Here is a 25,434-nt window from a genome sequence, read left to right as displayed (position 1 = left end):
ATGTTACAACTTAACAACAGACAAGGGACATGTTACACTAAGAGCAAGTATAAAGTAACCATGTAAATATAAAGTATAATAAATGTAAGTATCAAACTAGAGTGCAGAGTGTTGCACCTTAAGTTAATACTGCACATTCTGAGAACAAATAAGGTTATTCTCATGTGAAGAGAAGACAATTTATTGCACAAGAACAGACAGTATGTTGCACATTTCAAGTACTTGAAAAATGTACCTGGATATCCAATAAAGAAAAAGGGTAATAGCTTAAAGTATGGGTGAGTGACCGGAAGGAGTTATAGAGTCTGATGGCTGTGGGGAGGAAGGATTTTCTGTGACGTTCAGTGGAGTACTTGATGCTAGTCAGTCTTATGCTGAAAACGCTCCTCTGTCCAAAAGTAAAAAGAAACAATTAAGAGGTCTGAGTCTTCAAGAGCAAGTCAATTACAATTAATTCAAAAGAAATTAATTAGTATCAAAAAACAGGTCACTAATTAAGAAAAGGGTTAGAATGAAAACCTGCAGCCACTGTGGCCCTCCAGGACTGGAGTTTGAGAACCCTGATGTAAAGGCTTTGTGTTACAGTAACTCACTATTTTGTAATATAAATTTAACATTTCTTTCTTGTGGCATATTAGTTCATTTATTTTAGAAAGTGCAGAAATTAATTTTTTTTTAATCGTTTCTTTGATTTATTTTTGTGATCGGTTAGCATTGTAATGACATGCAGTTTTTCATTGAATGTTTAAGACAATACCTACATTACTGCCTGCCTACTATATCCACAGTCAGCCACTAGATGGCACCAGCACCACAAAGAACACTAAGTTGTGACTCCAGGGAAGTAGAAAGGAGCACTGAAGAAAAATGTAAAATTTACACAATGTGAAATAAATGATAACTAAAAAGTACAACAGTATTACAAGGCTATAACAAAGTCCAAATTTAAAGTAGAAGCATCAGCCAAATAGATTGGACTCTTCAAAAAATAAATATACACATTCTCAAGTGTCTTTAATCCAATTTAGAGTCATGGGGAGCTGGAGCCTAGCTGGGGGTACAACGTAAGAAACAGGACAAAAGTCTACCGTAGGGTCTGCTCACACTCTCACTCACAATAAAGCTAACTCTGAGCTGCCAATTAAGCTAACATGCAAGTCTTTAATCATATAGAAAGAACTGAAGTAGCCGGAGAAAAATCCACACTGAGAATGGCTAAGTTCAGTGCTCAAACCTACACTTTTAAAAATAAAGGTGCCAGAGTGGTTCTTCACAGTGATGCCACAGAGGAACCATATTTGGTTCCCAAAGGACCCATCCACATGAAGGTTCTAGAAAGAACCGTTATTTAATTAGATATTTAGATAACAGGCTCCATACAGTATATAACCCTTCTAATCTTCTATCACAGCTCCAGCTTATTCAAAACTCAGCTGCAAGAGTCCTTACTCGAACCAGCAACAGTGAGCACATCTCACCCATCTTTCTCCGCCTTCACTGGCTCCCTGTGTTTTACAGAATCGAATATAAAATCCTACTAATAACCTACAAAGCCTTAAACGACCTTACACCAAACTACATCAGTGACCTCCTCCATCACTATGTGCCTGTCCACCCACTAAGGTCCTCTGATTCTGGCAATCTTGTTGTGCCCCTCACTAATCTACACTCCATTGGTGAGAGGGCCTTCAGCTGTATAGCGCCCAGACTCTGGAATGATCTACCGAAATTAATCAGGTCAGCTGACTCCATGAATTCTTTTAAAAAACAACTCAAAACTCATCTGTTCAGGAAGGCTTTTAGGCTCTACCTGACTCTATTACCCTTCTTTCAGTTTACCTTTATGTCAAGTGGCTCATGTAACCTGTGTGTGTCTGCTAGACCACCAATTATGTTGTCTCTTAGGGTTTTTTCTCTGAATTTATTGTCTTAATCTTCTTTATTTATTTTTCTGGTTTGTACAATGCTATATACTGTATACCCTGCCATTCTATCTTAAACTCTATGAAGTGCCTTGAGCATGGGAAAGGCGCTATATAAATAAAATGTATTATAGATGGTAACATATCTGTGAAATGCCAATGGGTCATGATTTCTAAAAGGATTCCTGCGGCATACAATAACTCAGGTGAAGTCCAGGTTTTCTTAATCCATTGGTATCCTGCTAAGTACTCTATTATACATTAAAAATTTCAATCTGTTTTTCTGCAAATTAGGAACTTTTTTCAAATTACAAAAAAACAGCTTCAAATGCAAAGAACTTCTCCCAGAATGAAAAGTTGTTTTGTCAAGCAATAGCTCTATTAGGAACCACACAACTCAGTAAAGCATCATAAAATGCCATTAAAGAACCATTGTTTTTAAGAGTATAGGATGCTGGATCTACAAAGCAGCAGTACTAATTTCAGTGACAGGATGCTTCCTTTTCCAAAAATCATTTACCCAAGAGAAATTTTTTAAAAGTACACTTTTCAATACTTAAAAATCTAAATTGTTAAACAGTAAAGAATATAAAATGTGCAGGTATCAACAACATTGGGTTGTTGGGCTTGAAGCTGAAAAGCCCTATGTTTAAATTAGGTACTGCATGATTAATCGATTTCACACTGAAACCACAATTGTCAAATTGCAAGAGCTGCAATTTTAATTTGCCTACACATTATGAAGAATCGCAGCACCACATGCTCAGTCCAATCTTTATTTTTCTCTCAAATCTGCATGTTGGAATGCAAATGCATTATATGGGGAACTGCAACCCACTGATAATGAACATGTGACGGGCCTTACCTTGAGACGAGTTCAACCAGAAGTGGTCAAAAAAATCCCACATTACCATTCAAAAGTTTGGGATCATTCAGAAATGTTCAAGTTTTTGATAGAAATTGACACATTTTTTATCAAGATATCATTAAACTGATTTTAAAATATGGCCTTGGCGTTACTAGTGTATTATAATCACTATTACTCCTTGAAAAGACAGATTTTTATTTTATTATTCAGATATGGCTGCAAAGCCCCATTTTCAGAAGCAGGTCCTTCAGTGTCCTAATGGTAAACTCCATTAGCTTATCCTTAATTAGTGCTGGTTACATGCTAATTGGTTATTAGAGAAACCTTTCTGATTGCATTAGCACAGCTAAAATCTGTTATTTTGTTCATTTGGGTTGCAAGGTACTGGCATTCCCAAAATAGATAGATAGATAGATAGATAGATAGATAGATAGATAGATAGATAGATAGATAGATAGATAGATAGATAGATAGATAGATAGATAGATAGATAGATAGATAGATAGATAGATAGATAGATAGATAGATAGATAGATAGATAGATAGATAGATAGGGGATTTTGCTTTTTACAGAAATCCTTTAAATAAATACTGTAAAATAGCTTTCTCAAAAAACTCATGTCAGTCTCTTGTTGATCTGCAGAATGAAGGTTATTCCATGTGACAGACTGCCAAGAAACAGAAGATTTTATGCAAAGCTGTCTATTGCTGTCTTGAGAGAAAAGGGCAAAATGGAACTAAAACCAGGATAGAAAAAGAAGGGGAAGGCCCAGAAGAACAACTGAATAATAGGAAAAGAATATCGGAGTCCGTAGTTTGAGAAATAAAACTCTAATGGTATCTTGATAATAAAAGGTATGAATTTCAATCTAAACATGAAAATTTCTGGGTGACCCCAAACTTTTGAATGTTACTGTATCACTGCATAATAAGCATTATGATAGTTTCAGTAGGTACTGATATAATGTATTTATAGATACTTTGCAAACTGAAACATTTTTTCTTTAACAAATAACAAATGTTCACAATAAACATACTATTTAATGATTATACACAAACCCTTATCCCCCACATACATAACAATAAACAATTAACCACATAATTAACACACAACCTTTAACAATGAATAATGATAGTAAAGTAATGGTAAGACTGATCAGTTTTCAAGAAACTAATCTTTTCAGTCCCCTTTGGTGTCATGTCGTTTATTAAGATCTGCCTGGGATTGGTATCATTAACACCATACTGCATACTGTATATCATCTCAGGAAAGATAAAGTATTCCTGTATGAAATATTCTGACAGTTTGTGTAGTGATGTGAGATTTTACATATAACTTGATAAATATTTTGCATGTCTTTATTTGTAATTTACGCAAAGCAATGTAATTTAGTGTTTACCCAACCACCCCCCCCCCCCCCCCCCCCCCCTTTACGGCTGTGCCTTTTTGAATTTTATGACAAAGTTGGGAGAGGATGTGCTTTAAACCAGTTTGGCAAGTGTTTCTCTGTTAAAGTCTTTCAACCCCCGCAAGAAAGACTTAAAGACATATGGTCTTGAGGGTGGCAGGTGTTAAGATGTTCTATTCCCCCAGTGGTCCGAGGTATGGCTGTTTGGAATTGGCTTGGATCAGAAGCTTTTAAGTATCATGATGTCCTATTGGCTCTAGGGGTTGGATAGAACATCTATAAATGTATGTGTTTAACCTCACAATCTCTCTCTCTTGCTAACCTGTGATGATGAAGACAAGACAATGAAGAGCACAGTTTAGCTGCCATTTTGAACAGACATGTGGCTGAAAGCTGAGCACCAATGATGCCTTAACTAGAGACATTTTAAGTAACTACAAGTCTGTGTGCCGCCTGAACTACATATCACCATTTAATCAGGTTGTATGGTTGCCAATATTCAAATGTACTTTGTATTTTGTTATTATTTATGAATATTATCAGTAAGACATTATTTTATGTGTAACTTAACTTCTGCTTGTCTTTTTTACTACATCTAATTACCTGAGGTTATAGATATAGAAGGGAAGGTGGGGATAAGTTATATATTGTACAATAATACCTTATAAAGAGTGGTAAGTCTGTGAGATTAGGCATTCTAAGACTACATATTAATAATACAATAGGGATAAGTAGAGCAATATATATTACTCTAACTAGAGACAAAACAGTGTGAAAGTGCACTGTCCCTGCAATATGTAGGTATGGCTTGAACCCAGTGATTTTTTAATTTCATATACAAGGTTTACATTTTTTGTAAGAGTTTTAATGGTTACCTGCTTCCTTAAGATACACCTGAGTTGTCTTTGGTTTCCCAGATCTGGACTCATAAATTGGATATACTGATATGTTGTAACATTTAAATGGAAGAAATTTTGCTGTAAAAAAGAAATGAAAATATTTTAAATATCATAAACATCTCAGGAATGCATGCCTATGATTTCTATCCCAATACAAACCCAAGTACCCTGTTAAGATATCATAAATCCCTTTTTCTCATAATTTGATGAGGACACACTCTGAATGTCACTCTCACTCTCAATTGCTGTTGGTAGCACACCTTTGATTTCTGCATTCAGTTCTAAACCATAAAATGCTGCAATGTAAAGCTTCTTTTTTTCTGCTCCATTTTAGTGCTTTTTCAAGTAATCTTTTGTGTTGCACCCACAACCATGTGATGGACAAATATTTGGAAAGCATTCAAACATACACAGATTTTTCAAATGCTTCCTAATATGTATAACATATTCTGTAAAAAGTCAAATTTCCCCATTGGGACAAAGTAGTGAGACGTCAAGCAAAATGACACCTTTTATTGGCTAACTAAAAAGATTACAATATGCAAGCTTTTGAGGCAACTCAGGCCCCTTCTTCAGGCAAGATGTACTAAAGTTCTATCTATCTAAATAATATTGAATAATGAATATGATACTGACATAAAATATAATAATTCACTAACAAATATGAACTAAGATTTATAAAAGGCAGATGTTGAATCAGGCACTGGAATACAAACCACAAGATGGCCACTTTAGTCCCTGTCCACAGCTTAACCTGACTGAGATCTGATTTTAAAAACATAATTGTAAATAAGTGCAATGCTTAAGTGAAATAAACGTACCTTGTATCGTCAGTAAATGAAATCTAAACAGGTCTAAGGTGTGACAGTGTGTTTCTCTTTGTGTCAGCAAGTCTTCACATAGCTGCTAGTAGATCTTATACAAATACAAAGCGCAATTCACCTTTGACCAGTCTATGATAGTTCATTTTATTTTTAAGGAAAGGATTAAAATATCTTGAGCAAAATGGATTAGTTTTCTTAAATTATTCTTAAATGACCAATTAATGGTTTGCAGTATTTTTATCCAAATAATAGTTTATGTAGAGCTGTGTTTTATTTTTCAAATATGTTGTCATTTATTATTAATCATAAAAAATTGTCTTTGTTGTTATTGTCAATCTCATACTCAGTCACACTCTATGGGGACTTTACATGTTCTCCCTGAGTTCATTCAGTTTTTGTTTTCCCTCAAATACTCCAGCTTTCAGTCCCACAACACAAGAACACTAGCATATTTGCCAATTCCAAGCTGACCGTCTGTGAGTGTGTCCTGCAACAGATAGGTGGCCTTTCCATGTCTGGTTCTTACCTTATCCCTAACGCAGTCAGGATAAGCACCAGCTACCCATGACCCGAGAATGGATTGAATTTTAGTATTTAGTTGCTACCACATCATATACTACAACAGAACATTTTCTTACTTTCATTCAGATTTGTTTGTCAAAATGTGTACACTGTGAAGGACAGCAGGTTGTTGTGGAGCACAACAAGAGCTGGTCTGATCCCCTTCCTGGAAGGAAGATAACTGGTTTATCCAAGAGTTGATATGAACCACTGCCTGGATGGGAGGCCAAGGAGCTGTCCAGGAGTTGAACTGGACCACCACCTGGAAGGGTGGCCACTGGGTCTCGTGGGAATTGGTTTAGAACACTGCCCTGATGGGAAGGCAAAGACATGTGCAGGAGTTATACTGGACCACTGCCCAGATATGCAGCCAAAGAGCAATCTGGCGTATTGGAGGTGGTTATAGGATCATCCATTAGTCATCCAGGCTACATAGAAGCAGCTAGATACTGCAGCTGTGGTCCAGCCAAATGTATGCTTGCTTGGAAGATGGTGCATGCCTTCTAAGGGGTCAGGAATGACTTAAAACCTTTGCATGACCATTTGGCCATGGCCTTGGAAGTGGTCTTGTACAACACTTTAAAAGATACCCCCACTGGCCTCAGTCAGGTGAGCTTGGAGTTGGAAGTGAGGTGGAGGCAAGGGCTTACCTGATAAAGAGATGTATGAGTAGTAGGAAGAGAAGGAAATATCAGTGCGATGGGTGAGAGAAGGGAAAGGGAGAAGGAAGGTAGGCAAATGATGACATATTGTATATTATGGAGTCAGGCCCCTGAGTGGCTTAGTGCTTGTTGTATTCCTTTTTGAATAAACGTCAGTCCCTGTATATCCCTGAAAACATTTATCCTTCAATAAATCCATTTTTACTGGACTTTTGCTGGGGTCTCTGGATCATTCTATGTTTGGGGCCAGCTAAAGAGCATTTCCGAGTGATCACAATACACACCAACCAATCCCCGACCCAGTTTAAACTTTTCATAAATGTGTTGTAATATGTTCAGAAGGGGTCCTGATGGTTGAAAAATGTGTCCCCATGGTCTATTTGTTAAGCATAAATTAAAATGTTTCATAATGCATTCTGGAAACAGGAAACTGGTCAGACAGACTAATGCAGGTGAAACTGTTATAATACTCAGCATCTTGCTAGCCTTTTTAAAAGAATGTGATTCAAACTATGTGCATGCAGAGTTCTTAATCTTTATAGTTAAATTGTTGTGTCTAAGTATATTCTTTCAAAACTTACATAAGTTCTTGTAAAAGTAACCTGACCCTCAGATCCCGCTGGGTTATAATGGGTCCTTCTGCATCTTTCGCCAGCCTATAGGTTTACTGTTTATTCTGAGGTATTTGTTGACAAAGCCCCAATTTAGCAAGAACAGCCCATCAACATCTTTTGGTTAACTAACAGCTACAGTACATTGTCCTGGTATCTCATCCAGATGTTTTTAAAAGCTTCTGCTTCAAATTAATGACTTGGTAGTTTGTTCGTGATTCCCATGACCCTTTGTTTAAATATGTGCTTCCAGGCTTCTGTCTTAAATTCATTTTTCCACTGGGTGTCATCAAGTATGTGATTAACTCTTTGAAGGGATGTTGTTGGATCAGCTTTATTGAGGTTACTCAGAATTCTAAGGACATGACTTAGGTCTCCACACACCCTACTCTACTCAGAACTAAATAGGTTTTATTCCCTTAGTCCATCAGAGTTTTAAAATGTTAATTCTTTAGCATGGGAGCCTGCAGATATTGTAGTGAAGTTGGAGATTTAAGAAAGATTTAAAACCATTACTTGAAAACAAGAAGAGTGTGAACACTTTTACTAGGCACTGCATTCCCATAGCTTTGTACACAGAGCACAATTTTTACAAGAGTATTCTACAATATTGAATGTCCAACACAGAGCAAAAATCGCATATATGAGGGTGCTGTTCTGCACTGGAAAATCACACACAATTTTTTTTTTTCTTTTTAGCTTGTACTTACAGTATATAACCTACAATAAAATAATATAATATTCCTAAATACATTTAGTCCAATTCATGATTGCCAGGAATCAAAGTCTACCCAGGCAACAATGGACAGAAGGGAGGAAGTAGCACTGGACAAGGCAGCATCCATTGCAGGGCCTACTCAGTCCTATACCCCAATCCACACACAGAAACTACTTCAGGGCTGCAGATTACCCCTGCACTGACATTAGGGGTGTGGGAAGAAAATCAGAGAATGATCACATAAACATAGCAATATCTGAAGCTCTGCTATTAATAACAAATGTTCATTTATGTTTTCTTAAACTACTTTTGAAGTTAATTAGCAGCAAAAACAGGTCACTAATTAAGAAAAGGGTTAGAATGAAAACCTGCAGCCACTGGGGCCCTCCAGGACCAGAGTTGGAGACCCCTGGTCTAAATCCTTCTCTATATGAGAAATATTGAAAAGCCTCTTCAGAAACAAATAAACTGTATTACCATTAAAATGATTATAACAACTCTCAACTTTGCCTTCTTAAGCAGTGGGAAAGCGAAAACACTGCAGGGCCAATGAGTCCAGCCCCTGATCTGGAAACACTAATGCAGCACCCAGCATAAAGACAATTTCACATAATAAAAGCAATATTTTTCTAGATAAGAACAACCATAATTCCAAAAAAGTTAGGACACTGTAAAATGTAAATAAAAACAGAATGCAATGATTTGCAAATCTCATAAACCCATATTTTATTCACTATACAACATAGAAAACATACCAAATATTGAAAATAACACATTTTACTATGTTGTGAAATATATAAGCTCATTTTGAATTTGATAGCAGCAACACATCTCAAAAAGGGTAGGAAAGGGCCATGTTTACCACTGTGTAGCATCCCCTCTTCTTTTAACAACAGTCCATAAACATCTAGGAACTGAGGAGGCCTTGTTGGACTTTTGAGGAATGTTCTCCCATTCTTGTCTGATATAGGATTCTAGTTGCTCAACAGGCCTGGGTCTTCTTTGTCATATTTTTCATTTCATATGGCACCAAATGTTTTCAATTGGTGAAAGGTCTGGACTGCAGGCAGGACAGTTCAACACCCAGACTCTTCACTTATAAAGCCATGCTGTTTTAATAGATGCAATATGCAGTTTAACATTGTCTTGCTGAAATATGCAACAGATTCCCTGAAAAAGACATTGTCTGAATGGGAGCATATGTTGCTCTAAAACCTGCATATACCTTTAAGCATTCATGGTGTCTTTCTAGATGTGCAAGCTGCCAATTACAAAAGCACTAATGCACCCACATACCATCAGAGATGCATTCTTTTGAACTGAGTGCTGATAACAAGCTTCCTCTTTAGTCCGGCGGATGTGGCGCCCATGTTTTCCAAAAAAAGAGTTTCAGATTTTGATTCATCTGACCACAGAACAGTGTTCCACTTTGACCCAGAGAAGACAGCTGCATTTCTGGATCATGTTCACATATGGCTTCTTCTTTGCAAGGTAGAGATTTAACCTGCATTTGTGGATGGCATGGTGAACTGCGTTAACAGACAATAATTTCTGGAAGTGTTCCTGAACCCATGCAGTGATTTCTATGATTGAATCAGGCTTGTTTTTAATGCAGTGCCACCTGAGGGTCCGAAGATCACGGGCATCCAATATTAATTTTCAGCCTTGTCCCTTCCACACAGAGATATTACCAGATTCTCAGAATCTTTTGATGATATTATGTACTGTATAGTAAAATGTCTCACTTTCCATATCTGATATGTTTTCTATGTTCTATTTTGAATAAAATATAGGTTTATGAGATTTGCAAATTATTGCATTCTGTTTTTATTTACATTTTACACTGTGTCTGAACTTTTTTGGAATTGGGGTTGTTCTTATCTAGAAAAATATTGTTTTTGGTATGTGAAATTGTCTTTATGCTGGGTACTGCATTAGTGTTTCCAGATCAGGGGCTAGACTCATTGGCCCTGCAGTGTTCTCACTTTTCCACTGTGTGTATGTGTTCATGTGCATTTTCAACTCAACCTTTCCAGTTTAGCACTTGGTCCTGAAGGTGAGAGCTCCTTACTCTCAACACTAAAAGGTGGACAGCCTTCTCTTTTTTAATACAATCGACTATTAGAGAGACTGTCCTCTCAACAGTGTGGCATACTGCACACATCAAAAAGTGGCCAGGGCAGGATAAAGACCTCCCTCTTGTTTTTAAGTTTACTTTGTGCTCCCTTAAAGAACTCAGCTTCTTCTCACATAGGATTCAATCTAATCAAAGACAAAGATTTACAAAGTACCACCTTGAAGAAATGATGCTGTCGAGTTCTTCACATGTTGCCAGTCTCTGGTGCAGGGCTCAGTATCAACACACCATTCTACCACATATTCAGATACTGCAGACTCATCAGGTGCTGTCCAATTAACCCAGAAAGACTGGTTTTCTGGAAAAGCCCATACTTCTTTTAGAGTGGTAATGTCTAGAGCAAAATAAGGAAAGTGATAAAAATGCTTAGAGAATGTAAAATGATATGAACACTTTATAAATTAAATTTAATACCAGCAACTTATTATCTTCCCTTTTCTCAACCTGCTTTGAGCCATAAAGCTCAGAAAATGATTAGTAGTGAAAAACTATCAAAAACAAGGACAGAGTAGAGATTTAAACATTAAAGGTTAGTGCAGTGGCAAATGATGAAACAAATTGTTTCCATTGAACTAAATGGTGACATCTCATTAGTAAATTGTAATCCTGCAAGACTATAAAATAGTCTAAGTAAATTTTTGCTAGAGAACTGTTAGATCCCACCTCAGCAAAGGCAAAGGGTGAGGGCTAACTGTGATATTAGATTTGTGATAGGCATGGGTGGTACAGATGTTGATGTACTAGATTTTGAAATGGTTGATAGCTCTTTGGATGTGGTACATAATGTCTGTAATGGGTAAGGAGCCAAAGCTTGGAAGCTAGGTAGTCTATGCATACCACTGGCTTTGGAACCAAACGTCTATTTTATATAGTCTCTCAGCGACACTGGAGTTTCCCAGAAGAAAGGCTCCAGATGGCTATGGGGACACTCACAAACCTTCAGCTGGATGCCATACAGTGGGAATTTGTTCCATTGGACAAGAGGAATGCCTCAATAAGTCTTGTTGTAGTATACAGGAAACTACAACTGTTTGCTCTGTGCATCTAATTCAGGAGTTTTTGTCTTTTATGAGTGGCTTTAGATTCCATGCAAAAGGGTATCACCTACTGATTTTGAACATCTTCAGAGGATTGACTGAGATATCTGAAAGCTGTCTAAACTGTCTGAATTTCTATATTTGATTGTTGTGTTGGTTATCAATTGTCCATAATAAACACAATATTCAACCAAAAGGCTTCTTAATAGTGTACTTGATACCAGAACATCCTTGACAAAAGGCCAATGATTGACTTTGCAGTCATGGACATCTGATAGTTTTGGATCCTTGAGTTAAGAGAGGTGCATAGCTGACAGAAGGCCGGAACTCCTGCTCCACAGACATAGAAAATCCAAAAGAGTCTTGAGGATATGCCGGGAACAACTAGATAGTGTCTCTGTTCAGAGGCAACCTGACTCCCACACCAGAAAGAGATGTTTTGACATTTGGAGGAAGGCTGTGGACCTGGAATTTGAAAAGGATTCTTCCAGACTTCAGTAATTGAAAGCAGCTGCAAGGGGATGGTGAAGGCTGCTGTCAAGTTACACAATGAAGCAATATTAGAAGGAAACTCGCTGTACTAGTAGACAAGAAAAGCAGCAGCTGTAGCAATTGTTGAAATGAAGACCTGTGTGTGGAAGGAGTTTGGTGAAGCCATGGACACTGACTTTTAGACAGCCTCACTGACTCAGGATAAGCAGGGCATCACCAAAGTTGTTCTCAAGAATAGTGGGGAAAAAGTGACCTCACATAGAAATATCTTTGAGAGGTGGAAGGTGCACTTTGGGAAAACATGGATATGAGGAGAAGACACTGTCAGGAACACTTGGTGGTGTTTCATCCATTTCTGTGACCAAGGACGCTGCATATTTTCAAGATGTTGGAGGACACTGCCATACTTGTAAAACAGGATGTGTGGAGAACCACTGCACTACCAAACTACCCAGTTAACATATTATAGCCTTCATCATTACCTCAGATTTTAAGAGTAATGATTGTGCCTGTGAGGGCTTTCATACCAAGTTATGTTTTCTGCATTTTGCCCCATCAACTCTGCTAAACTCTTGGTGATGCAGTGGCACCTATTCAATTTATTCTTTTTTCCCTTTGAAATCTAATTGTTTATTACTTATTTTTCATTACTGAGTACACATTACTGATTAATAATACATCCACTAATATATATAATTTTAATAATAATAATTGATTTTAACTGTACTGTATAGCACCATGCTCAAAGTGCTTCAATTTTCTTTTTTAATTCTCAAGGGTAGTGCACTTATCCATTTTAAATAGCCATAGTCCACTGCTTCATGTATTGCTTTATAAAAGGTGTGTAACCAAATGTGTCGCACAAAATAAAAGACATGAAAATTAATTACAGAAAATAATAAATGTGCATGATTGGCAACTGATATGATGATATGCTGACTAAACATTTAAAATAGTTTATCATTCCATAATCTTGTGGGGGACAAATAGGCTTCAGAAAATGGAGGATTGGATGTTCATCAGCAATCAGCACAAAGCAAATAAATGATCTGCATAGAAAATGCTTAATTAATAAGAACTCTAAAAAAAGATTCCACGATCAATACAAACATACCCAGACATAACATTCTCCAACTCATTTTGATTTAGTTCAAGGTTGTTGTGGGTGAAAGTCTATCAGATGGCTAACTTGGATTCAGCAATTAACTTGACATGTTTACACTGGGAACATAGAAAAAAGCACCTTATGTGGACATACAGTAAGGAGAACATGCAAAGTCCTTACAGAGAACTACTAGACATGAGTTTCTCTCATTGCTGGATCTGTGAGGCAGCAGTACTAACTACTCTACTACACCCCATAAATATGAGGACATTAGAAAATTACAAAATCTTTGATGAGAACAGGCCATTTATTTCAACAAAGCTTGCTAATCCTATCCACCTAATTTCTCCAAAATAACATTACGTCAGATTTTGAATATCCCTTAAGTCCTACTCTCTACTTACTAATTATATGGTTCTTTGTGTGAAGAAAAACTTTCTCATTTTTGTGTGAAATTTACCCTTAACAAGTTTCCAACCGTGTCCCCATGTTCTTGTTGAACTCATTTTAAAATAACAGTCTCGATCCACTGTACTAACTCCCTTCATAATTTTAAACACTTCAGTCATGTCACCTCTTAATCTCCATTTGCTTAAACTGACAAGGTTCAAACCCTTGAGTCTTTTTTCATTGCCCATATCTTTCTTTGCTGGAAACAGCCTAGTCACACTTCTCTAGACTTTCTCTAGTACTGCTATGTCTTTTTAGCTCACTGACACTACACACAGTACTCCAGATGAGGCCTTACCAGTGTGTTATAAATCTTAAGAACTACCTCCTTAATTACTCTTCCCACTGTTATATATATCCTAACACCCTATTAGCCTTCTTGATTGCTACTGTGTTCTGCCTTGATATGGATAGTGATGAGTCCTGAGACTCCTAGGTCCTTTTCATAAGATGTGCAGTACTTTTAAATATTAGACCTACCATTGTGTATATAGATTTAACATTTTTACTTCTGATATGTAATATTTTATTTTTACTCACAATTAATTTCATCTGCCACAAATCTGCTTAAATCTACTCCTTGCAGCAACCTTTTCCTAAATGTATTCCATTTAAATACCTTGCCAGTTTTCTTCAGGGATTTGCAGAGTTGCACCAGGTGAATTTCCAACTGAGTTGTAAGCAAATACTTCAAAAATGTAAGATTCCGCTGTTATGCTGACTGATGTGTTACAGCAATTGGCTTGAATCTCTTCACAGAAGTGCTCTTTGGATTTACACCTCACAATGTATCCCAGAATGTTACCTTGAGCACTGCAGCTGTCCAGTTCCTGTAGACATACATATTAAAGCACACATTATTTCACAGATTCCAATAGGGCTAATACATACAATATACAAAATTAATTGAATCTGTATTTGAAAAATCCATGAGTGGCACCATATCAAAAACTCTTTGTTACATTTGCATGGATCAAAGTTTTAATTTCAGGTCCTCTTTCTGTTTATGCAGTCTTCTGCATTCTTGTCTTGCTCATATGCAGTTTATCCACTGTAGTGGTTTTATCCATTAGTCCAACTACAGTTTGTGTATATTATTGGTAGTTCTACATTTTCCTGGTATGATTGTGTACAGGTGTATGGATGAACTTGACCTAAGACAGACTAGTGTCTTATCTATTGTTGGTGGATGCCTTCCACCTGATACTATTGGAGTAGGCTCCCCATTATATTGTAGTGGAAAACTGATAGATATTAAATAGTATTTCTATCTGAAATAGGTCGTACTTAAGGCTTCTTTCTTTAGTGGATGACAATTCATATTGTTTCTACACCACCATCACCTTACAGTCTGTTAAGTAAAAGCTTTCATTGTTATCTGTATATACACTGTCCTTGAACCACGTTTCACCTTCCATACAAGATGCACCCTTCTTCTTCCTGCCGCATCTGAGGATTCAGTAAACTGCCAGACATCCACTGCTTTCCTTGGAGCTGAAAAATATCAAGTTTGAACACAATTTTGAAATTGAATTCTGATTTTCAATTCTTAAATAAATAGCCTATAACACATACCTGGAAAATAAAATTCCTCACAAAAGCTATGACTTCAAATTTCCTTATATAAATATAATACTAATGAATGTAAGTAGTAATGTTCCATCCATCCATCCATTATCCAACCCGCTATACCCTAACTACAGGGTCACAGGGGTCTGCTGGAGCCAATCCCAGCCAACACAGGGCGCAAGGCAGGAAACAAACCCTGGGCAGGGCACCAGCCCACCGCAGAGTAATAATGTTCTAATGAAAAATTCAACGATTCTAGCCTTTGTCAAATGCTTTCTCAGTCTAATAACAAGAGATTAATTTCTGATCCGATTAAACATATAAACATGTAATAATGTCCTACAGGAACTGATTTCAATTTGAACCATATAACGTATTATAGGCTGAGGGCATGAAAATATTTGAATAACATCTAAAAGTTTTGGGGTTCAGTTTTCAATAGTCTTTGCACAGAAAATGGCGTCATTCAATTGCTGCTTTACCAGCTCCAGTGTAAGAAATTCAGCTCACTGCAAGTCAAAGAACTATGAAGTAGAAGAGTCATCCTATTGGTTACACTGTCCCCAGCACTATGCTCAGTACAATTACTTGCGCACAGCAGAGCTTTTAAAGGCCTTTTTACAAAGTCAGAGGAGAACAGTCAAATGGGACCAGTATGTACTACACTAGCACACTAACTGAACAAAATTAAATTCAAAGTTGAAACTAAAAACTGCAACGGTTGTCATGGATATGTTTGGGTATCACTGGCAGGTTGCACCTTTCCCTAGTCCTTGTGGTGCCCGGCGGGCGTCCATGCCCGGCCGGGACGCCCAGGAGGAGTGAAGGAGGGCTTGTGCCTCCTTCAGGACACGAGAGGGCGTCCTCCCTGGTGGCTTTGGGGACCACGGGTACAGAGTTTGGAAGCTCAACCCTGCAGGGGCCTGTGGTCACCGCCAGGGGGCGCCCCAATGCTTTGGGAGTGTTGGCCCTCAGTACTTCCGCCACACCGGGATGTACTGGGGGGAAGAGACTTGAAGACACCCAGTGGACTTCTGGCTTCACCATGGGAGCTTCCGCCACACAGGGGTGTGGCTATGAGCCCTCAGGATCCACCTGGAGTCCTTCTGGGGGGAATAAAAGGGGCCGCCTCCCTCCAGTCAGGAGCGAGAGTCGGGTGGAAGAGGACGAAGCTTGGTGGAGAGGAGTGGAGGCGGACCAAAGACTAAAAGGCATTGTGAGTGTGGCCAAGGACTTAAAGGGGTGATTGGTGCTGCGGCACTGGGTTGTGTGCACTATTCTATTGTAAATAAACGTGTGTTGGGTGAAACTATGAAGTCTACCTGTCTGTGTCCGGGCTGTTCCCCACATCCTGTTAATGGTGGAATGGTTGAATGTGGAAGGCCAGCCAATGGTTCAGGAGGAAGGAAGCACCTGGCTCAGAGGGTCAAACACACTGTAAGGAGAGGAGCCAACCATATGTAAATCTGTAGTGGAAGAAAGGTGAAGGAGGAGACGAGAGCGCCAGACCAGACAGAGAAGCAGACACCACCAAAACGACAAGATGGAAAGCTATTCGACTCGCTGGAAAAAGTCAGATGAACCTGGGCTCATTTCTGTAAGAATCATTTTCCTTTTCTTATGAATGAGGTAAAGTAATTCGGGAGAGGACCTGATAGGCCAGCATAAGGGACTGTGTAGTAATACGTTCCCCTGAACAAAAGGTACGGCTTGGTGCATCCTTCGCCATAACAGACTGTAGATGATCATGTCTAAAGGTGAATATTTAAAGGACTCTGGTTTTATTAATTTTTTTTTCTCACATTTGTGTATTAGTATTGTATGTTGTTAAATATTTTGTTTTGTGATTCATGGGGGGGGGTGGAAGTTACCAAGCAGTGCGGTAGACAGGAGAACTTTAGGGATCTTCAAAAGCTGACTTGATGTTATTTTGGAGGAATTAAGTGGATAGGACTGGTGAGTTTTGTTGGGATGAATGACCTCTTCTCTTCTAAATCATTGTAATGTTCTAAGTCTTTTCCTATTATATTATTTGTTTGGTGCCTCCAGCTTTGTTGGCTTTGGTTTTACAGAGGGATGAAACCATTATTGATGTTGTTCAGGTACATTTTGAGTCTCAAGAATTTAAAAAATGCGTTTTGTTTTTTTTTACATATTTTGCAAGTCAAATATTCTTCAAAAGCTTTGATAAAAAATTAAATAAAAACAAAGAAACAATTAAAATTGATTTTGACCTAAAATCAAACTGAAGATGAAATGCTGCTTACAATATGATTCTGTACTTAAACCCATAGAACAGAAGCATACACTAATTCACTAAAAGATGCCTTGTTTATTATGATCTCCTCTTTCATTCTGCATTAGTTTAATATCTTTTAAAATTTGTGTAAATAAACAAACCAACCATCTTCTAATGTCTTTGCAGTTTTCTCTTCTGCCCATTCACTCCAGTAGATCTGTGAGATTCCTACGCAGGAAACTGAAACAGAATAATTGTTGAAAGGCTCCAGTTCTCTAATTGTGTAATTCGATTCTCTTTGGGATTCCATAGGAGGTACCTGAAGTTAGAAGACAATATTACTTAAAACAACATTATCCCGCCATTTAAAACAAAAAAAAAACACTTTAGTCTAAGACAGAGCTATAGACAACATCAGATAAAACCCACATAAATAATTATGAATTTCAGCCCCATCACCATTCTGTTTCCCTAAAACATCAAAATAATTTGAACTGTAATGTTCAACTACTGCTACTACTATATGTGAAGCTTCTAGTTTACATTTATCTGCCAGTATTGGCAAGTTTTTGGCAATAAGTGACTATAAAGAGTACTGTTGCATTTTTTCAGGAGACCTACACTCTTCCTCATTTCTTGAAACATGACCTGAAGTTTAAATGTTAACTTTCTCCCTGTAATTTTGCAGGGTATCTCAGGGTGCTTCAATTTCTGGCCACATTCAAACATATACAAGTATGGTTGATTTGTGACTCTTAGGTAGGGTTTCTTAAATTTAAGTGTCATGAGTTTGGGTTGCAAGTCACTGTTGTATTGAATGTGAGTGTATCACAAGTGATTTGCAAAGTGGTTCTTGGTGGGTCACCACAGGTTGAATAAGTATTGCTCTTGTTTGATCCAACAATTGCATTGCATGATTGCTCTGGCAGTCTTCCTTGATTCCCCTCGATCGGCAGCAATTCTTCAAGGGGACCCCCCGACTGCTCTGCCATTCATTTGTGAATCGCCAAGGGGGATGCCCCCCAATGCAATGATGGTCCGATCAGCTGGGAATCTCCAAGGGGGACTCAGCCCCTGTTCTATGGACCATAAAACAATGGGTCTTGAAAACACTAACAAAGGCAAGACTGGATCGCAACCTTGCATCACTGTTTGAAATTGTGATTGACATGAGTTGCCCTGAAATACACCGATGTCCCTTGCTTGAGCTGGATGCTGCTCTATGTGACCATATAATATCCATCCATCCATCCATTTTCCAACCCACTGAATCCAAACACGGGGTCACAGGGGTCTGCTGGAGCCAATCCCAGCCAACACAGGGCACAAGGCAGGAACCAATCCCGGGCAGGGTGCCAACCCACCGCAGGACACACACAAACACACCCACACACCAAGCACACACTAGGGCCAATTTAGAATCGCCAATCCACCTAACCAGCATGTCTTTGGACTGTGGGAGGAAACTGGAGCGCCCGAAGGAAACCCACGCAGACACGGGGAGAACATGCAAACTCCACGCAGGGAGGACCCGGGAAGCGAACCCAGGTCCCCAGGTCTCCCAACTGCGAGGCAGCAGCGCTACCCACTGCGCCACCGTGCCGCCCACCATATAATAGGAAAAAGGAATTCCAAAAATTTATTATTTATACTTTATTCAAATGACAAAAAATAAAATGGATTCTAATATAATAATCCACCTCATTCATTCATAAACTACATGAAAGTTACTAGCTGATGAGGAGCTTCTTCTTTCCTCTCTTGTGTGCAGTTCCTTAAACAATTGAAGAGGTGCCCAAAGGTACAGCCTGACACAAAGGAGAAGAAAGAAAGAACAAAATCTACTTAAAGTTGAAGAAGGTCTTGATGAAACATACATCTTCAGTACACAAGTATGTCTATGTCCCCAACTTTATAGGTTTATAGGGCCTTTAATGCACAGAGTACAGTGAGATTCTTAATTAAAATGCACTAATCAAAATGAAATGTGCTGCTTCCTCTGTGATTAGCTTGCCTCTAAATTTCTGTCTTCCTTACCTGGCAAATCTCAGAAATATATATCTATTTGTAGTTTATATGATTACAGTGCCTATAAAAAGTATTCACCCATTAGACATTTTCACATTTTATTGTTGTATTAATTAAAGTAGAATTGTTGATGCTGCTCAACAGAAAAAGACTCTTCAATGTCAATGTGAAAAAAGATCTCTGCAAAGTGGTCCAAATTATTATAAATATGTAACACAAAATAGCTAATCACATAAGACAGACAGACAGACAGCCAGACAGCCAGATAGATAGATAGATAGATAGATAGATAGATAGATAGATAGATAGATAGATAGATAGATAGATAGATAGATAGATAGATAGATAGATCTTAATCTTCATTCCTCCACTCGGGGAAATTCAGGTGTCCAGTAGCTCAAGCACATCGGTAAAAAGTGTTACAAATTATTTAAAAAAGCAAGAAGAACAAAACATAAATAAATAAATAAATAGTAAAAAGAACAAATAGTCAATTGTTACAGTGTCAGAAGAAGTATAAACTCTCACAGCAGTTTGAACAAATGATCTTCTAAAGAGTTCTGTTCTACAGCAGATTGAGAGAAGATAACTGCTACGTTTATTTATCTGACCTGCCAAAATGTTGTGGAGAGGTTGACTGCTATTGTCAAGGATGGCCTGTACTTTCCTCTCCATGCACCTTTCCACCACAATTCCCAGTGAGTCCACAGTCCTATCCAGCTCCAAGACAGCCTTCTTCACCAACTTGTCCAGCCTCTTTGTGTTCTTATCGGTCATAATCTTCCCCAAAACACGTCAGCAAAGAGGACACTGGCAACAACTATCTAATAGAACACAGACAACATTTCGCAAAATACATTGAATGATCTGAGTCTTCTAAGGAAAAACAGCCTGCTCTGCACTTTCCTGTAGAGGACATCTGTGTTCACAGACCAGTCCAGTCTGTCATCAAGGTGGATATCCAGATATTTATAAGTTTGCACCACCTCAATGTCCTCCCCTCGCATGTTAATAGGCTGAAGGGGGAGCTTAAACATGCAGAAATCCACAATCATCTCCTGGGTCTTTGTTGTGTTCAGAACCAGGCAGTTCTTACTTCTCCAGTCAATGAAAGCTCCAATCAGAACCCTATATTCCCCTTTCTCCCCATTTCTTACACATGCCACAACTGCTGTATCATTATAGTAATTCTGAATGAGTCAAAAGCCCGACTAATATTTAAAGTTTGCTGAGTATTATGTGAACAGGAAAGGGGTCAGTACAGTTACTTGTGGGTCCCCAATGCACTATTCCCTGTACTAATGCATGCATTCTGATGTGCAAACAGTCACCCTGCCAATGTTCATGTCTGTACCATTCTCCTGTGACTCCAGCAGTATATTCTAATCTGTACACTCAAAACACTCTGGCCTCAGGTGTCCACTTTGTGAATGATCAGATAGTTACAGGCTGCCTAATTACATTATGTTTGTATACTGGCCACAGACAAATCAGATTGTAGTCTGATTGTCCAAGTGAGTGCAATGCAGAAGCACTATAAACTTCCTTAATATTGGTATAACACAAGTCCAGTGTTTTATTTTTCCTCGTGGGACAGTCAACATACTGTGTAAAACCAGTCAAGTGGGAGGAAATGCTGACATGATTAAAATCCCCAGATATATAATCAAAAGCGTCAGGGTGTTGAGTCTGCAATCTCATAACAGTCTTGTGTGTGATGACACATGCCACTCCAGGCCCTGCCCACAGAGGAATGTAAACAACAATGGTAAAATGTGAGAAAATACCCTTGGTACATAATAAGGTCTAAGACCGATCGCCTAGAGTTCAATACCCCGACAGCAAATCTTCTCCTTCACAATTATGTGTCCAGGGTTGCACCATCTATTGTTCATAAACACTGCTAGTCCCACAGCTCTTTCTTTTCCATTCGCTCTCACATCTCTGTCCACTCGTACTGTGGTGAAGCTGGGCTGATCCACACAGGAGTCTGGAATGTTATTTGTCAGCCAAGTCTCTGTAAAACACATTAGACTGTACTCACGAAACACCTGCCTCCTGATCCTCACACATATTAAGCAAAGAGTAAACATTCCCTATGAGAATCAATGGAAGAAAAGGCTTGTACCTCCATCTCCTAGCCTTTATCTTCACCTGGGCTCAACGACCACGGTATAGCTTCTTCAGCTCCAGAGAAACATGGTGATTAACACCATGTGTTGTCCGTCATAACGAAAGAAGGTACTCCCTCGTATAACCTATTTTACTAGTTGTACTAGGAGCTAGGTGATCCTTCCTACAAGACATTTAACTTACAGTAGGTATTTTTCAAGCTGTACTGGGAGCTACAAGGACTTGCTACATCTCAGTGTGGCACATGCAAAAAAAGAAAAGTATTCAACCCTATTAATAAGACACAAGTAAATCTGCCATTGGTTATTAAAGTCACATCACTGGCTCAATGAAGATCACCTGTCTACAGTCCAAGGGTCTCGACTTGTTGTAATCTTAATTCCTCTTACATGGAAGTTCCAACATGTGGTGAGTCAGTATATCACGGCCTAATGTAAACAATGAGACAAGAGCACACTTCAAGCATCTCTGTGAAACAGTGATTGAAAAATGCAAGTCATGGTCTGGAGACAAGAAAATTTCCAAATCAAGTCACTGACTATCCTTTGGAGTCCAGTTAAATCAATCAATAAGAAATGGAAAGAGAATGGAAAGACTGTTAATATGCCTAGAGCAGGTCATCCACCACAAACAAGTGATTGTTCAAGAAAAAGACTAGTACGTGAGGCCACCAAGAGGACTATGATAACTCTGAAGGAGTTACAAGGTAGAGTGGATAAAAAAACACACATGACATCTCAGCTAGAGTTTGCCAGAAGGTACATGGGAGCCTCTGGAGTAAGCTGGAACAAGGTTTTATGGTCTAATGAGACCAAAATTGAGATTATGGTTCTAGGCTAAACACCATTTTTGAACACTGCACATTTTCAGAAACACACCATCCCCATCATGAAGCATAAAGATGGTAGCATCATGCTGTGGGGATGCTTCTCTGCAGCAGGCCCTGAAAGACATGTGAGGTTAAAATGAATGCCACCAAATACAGGAAAATACAGGAGGAAAACCTGATGCAGTCTAAAAGAAATCTATGCCTTGGGAGAAGATTTGTTTTCCAGCAAGATGACGACCTGTGGCATAAAGCCAAAGCTACACCGGAATGGCTTATAAACAACAATGTTAATGTTCTGGAGTGGCCAAGACAGAGTCCAGATTTCCATTATAATGAGAATGTGTGGCTGGATTTGAAAAAGGCTCTTCCCTCATGCAACATGACAGAGCTTTAGGAGTTTTGCACGAAAGAAAGGGGGAAAAATGTCAGAGTCCAGATGTGCGAAACTCATAGAGACCTGTGCAGGCTGTCGTGGCTGCCAAAGGTGTATATACTAAACACTGACTTGAAGGAGCTGAATTTTTATATGATCAATTATTTTGTGTTTTATATTATTAATTAATTTAGACCACTTTGCAGAAATCAGTTTTCACTTTGATGATCTGTGTCAAAAAATCCAAATTAAAACCACTATGATACAATGTTGTATAATAATAAAACATGGAAAGCACACCAAACTAATAATGCACAATGTTTTTTTTTTAATAATTATTACTTGTATTTCTCAATTTTGTGACTAACTTTGTTAATTTCAGGGTCAATAACAGCTGCTGACCACCCCAGCAGCAATGAGCACAATCAAGGATAAACCTTGGAAAAACCTTTGTAATATGCTTTGACAAGCACTCAAATATAGTGTATACTATAAAAAATGATGCATAAAATTAAAAAAAAATCATGCAGATGTATTTTTTGTTTGTTTTGAATTATGGAATCAGTTCATAACAATACTTCCGTTTCTTTTCAGTAGTGGGACATTATATTGTAGAATGTCATTCTCAGTCTCTTTGATAAGAGACATCCCACATGCCTTTGTCTTTAACATTGTCAGAATCTTTTTTTTTGCACAGTATTATATTATACCCATATTTACAATTTTATTAGCGGCACATTTCCAAGGAAACTTAGTGCTTTCTCTGTTTATCCACAGACATTCCATTTTCTATTCTAATGCCACATCAACAGTGACTGGACCAGAATTTGAACACCTGAATCTAGTATTGTTGCCACTGTGACTGTCCTGCTATATCTTATTTCGGTACAGCTCCATGTAGTGTTATATAGTGCCTTTCATAAAACTTTCAAGGTTGTTGAATGCAAAGAAGCACAAAGATTACCAGTAAAGAGTAAAAACATTTAAGACTTGCAAATGTGCAATGTGTATATTTTTCATATAATAATTATTTGCAATACAATTACAATAGTAAATGCACTGTAATAAGGCATCATGAGTTTTTCAATTACAGACATAACCGAACACAAAAGAACCCACATTCAGCAGCCAAGACTCACCATGTCTCATGAGTGAGAAGTTTCTACGCTTAATTTTTACAGAAAACATAGCTCTTCTGCAGCAAATTTGTGAAATATACTGTAGTCTATCTAGCAGGGCTCATCCTGGCACCATTCAGCAGAAAGCATACAAACCTAAATACATGAGCATACACGAGCACAGGCTGCCATGTTCCATATCTCTACACAGTACTTACGCTTGTTATTAATCATCAGCCAATATGTCTTCTGATTTTGATTAGCTACTTAATGCAATAAGCCCATCTGTGATCATCTCCACAGGGGACTTGCAAAAGTGCCAAAAAACAGCATCAAAGCTTGGTCTAATCTTGACTCACAAAAGATGCCTGCACTGGAATGGCAATGTGGAAAAATTTGACACAATACAAATACTGTGAAAAAGATGCAGCATCTGCAAACTATTATAACATTGACCTCTAGAAACTTCTGAAGGAGACAGGATTCAACATAGCTGACTAGTATGATATTCAGATCTACTAGACCTGATTTCAAGTCTATAATACACAACTTGTTTGGTTCCCTGGTAGGCCCCTTGAAATATTTTCATGTAACATTTAAGTTTGTGGTTTCAACCTCTGGTTTTCCTGGTCCCAAATTCTTGTTTTCCCTTTTATTTGAATACATTCTTGGTAATCATGGTGCCACAGGATGGCGACACATTGCATGTTGGTTGGACATGCAAGTAAGAATTTCACTATATTCTGTACGCTTGACAATAGTAATACTACTGCTGATGAAGGTTTGGATTATTGGAAAGTATTTTGGCCCAATTGTTAAAGAAAAGCAAATGTACACCCAAATAATTGAATTATTTTCTGCCCTGCCTCAATTATCTGCACCTTTTATGAGCTATGGGCGACACCATGAGTATGTGGAAAGAGCTAGGGGGAGATATTGCCAACAAAGATACATCAGGTTTTCTAATCTGCAGATTATAATTTTTTTCTTGTGTACCTGTGTCCACTGCTGCACGTTGGTTTTTCTGTATTTCAGTTGGCACCTTAAATCAAAATGGATTCCTTCTTGTACTTGCCAGGCGACTGTCAAAGAACTGGAAGTTACACGGACACTAGTAATCTTAGGAGCATCAATCTTGACTGAAAAAAACATAAGTGTATATAAAAGTTTTTTGGGAAAAGAATTACACTGTGTTTTGTCACAGCAAAAAGAAAACAGTAGTATCTGCAGATTATATTGCAAATATACAGTATATAAAATACTTAATGACCTACAAATCTTTCATAAGATACAGTATATAACAATAAACTTCATTTTTTAAAAATATTTTCATCAACATGAATCAGTAAATTGCATAGTGTTGTTTTTTTTCTGGCTTTTTTCTATGACTTATATGTCTGTACACACAAAATGATTTATAATAGGGCATTGTACTTTATAAAAATCTGTG

General features: G+C 38.0%; 1 protein-coding gene across 2 annotated transcripts in view; it reads right to left on the bottom strand.

The window, feature by feature from the left end:
- The window catches only part of LOC114654702 (interleukin-6 receptor subunit beta-like), an 83,599-nt gene that overhangs the window by 28,568 nt on the left and 29,597 nt on the right, over positions 1 to 25,434 (bottom strand). For both annotated transcript variants that reach the window (XM_028805415.2, XM_051929578.1), the window contains exons 4-9: positions 24,981 to 25,123; positions 17,669 to 17,822; positions 15,107 to 15,189; positions 14,315 to 14,525; positions 10,769 to 10,945; positions 5,075 to 5,176 (exon numbers count right to left, since the gene is read on the bottom strand). In XM_028805415.2, coding sequence (XP_028661248.2) covers positions 5,075 to 5,176; positions 10,769 to 10,945; positions 14,315 to 14,525; positions 15,107 to 15,189; positions 17,669 to 17,822; positions 24,981 to 25,123 — 870 coding nt within the window. The remainder of the gene's footprint in view (positions 1 to 5,074; positions 5,177 to 10,768; positions 10,946 to 14,314; positions 14,526 to 15,106; positions 15,190 to 17,668; positions 17,823 to 24,980; positions 25,124 to 25,434) is intronic.

The sequence above is a fragment of the Erpetoichthys calabaricus genome, chromosome 7, assembly GCF_900747795.2.
Source record: "Erpetoichthys calabaricus chromosome 7, fErpCal1.3, whole genome shotgun sequence".
Lineage (NCBI taxonomy): Eukaryota > Metazoa > Chordata > Cladistia > Polypteriformes > Polypteridae > Erpetoichthys > Erpetoichthys calabaricus.
The sequence above is the reverse complement of the archived record's forward strand: the minus strand, read 5'-3'. Positions and strand labels throughout refer to the sequence as shown.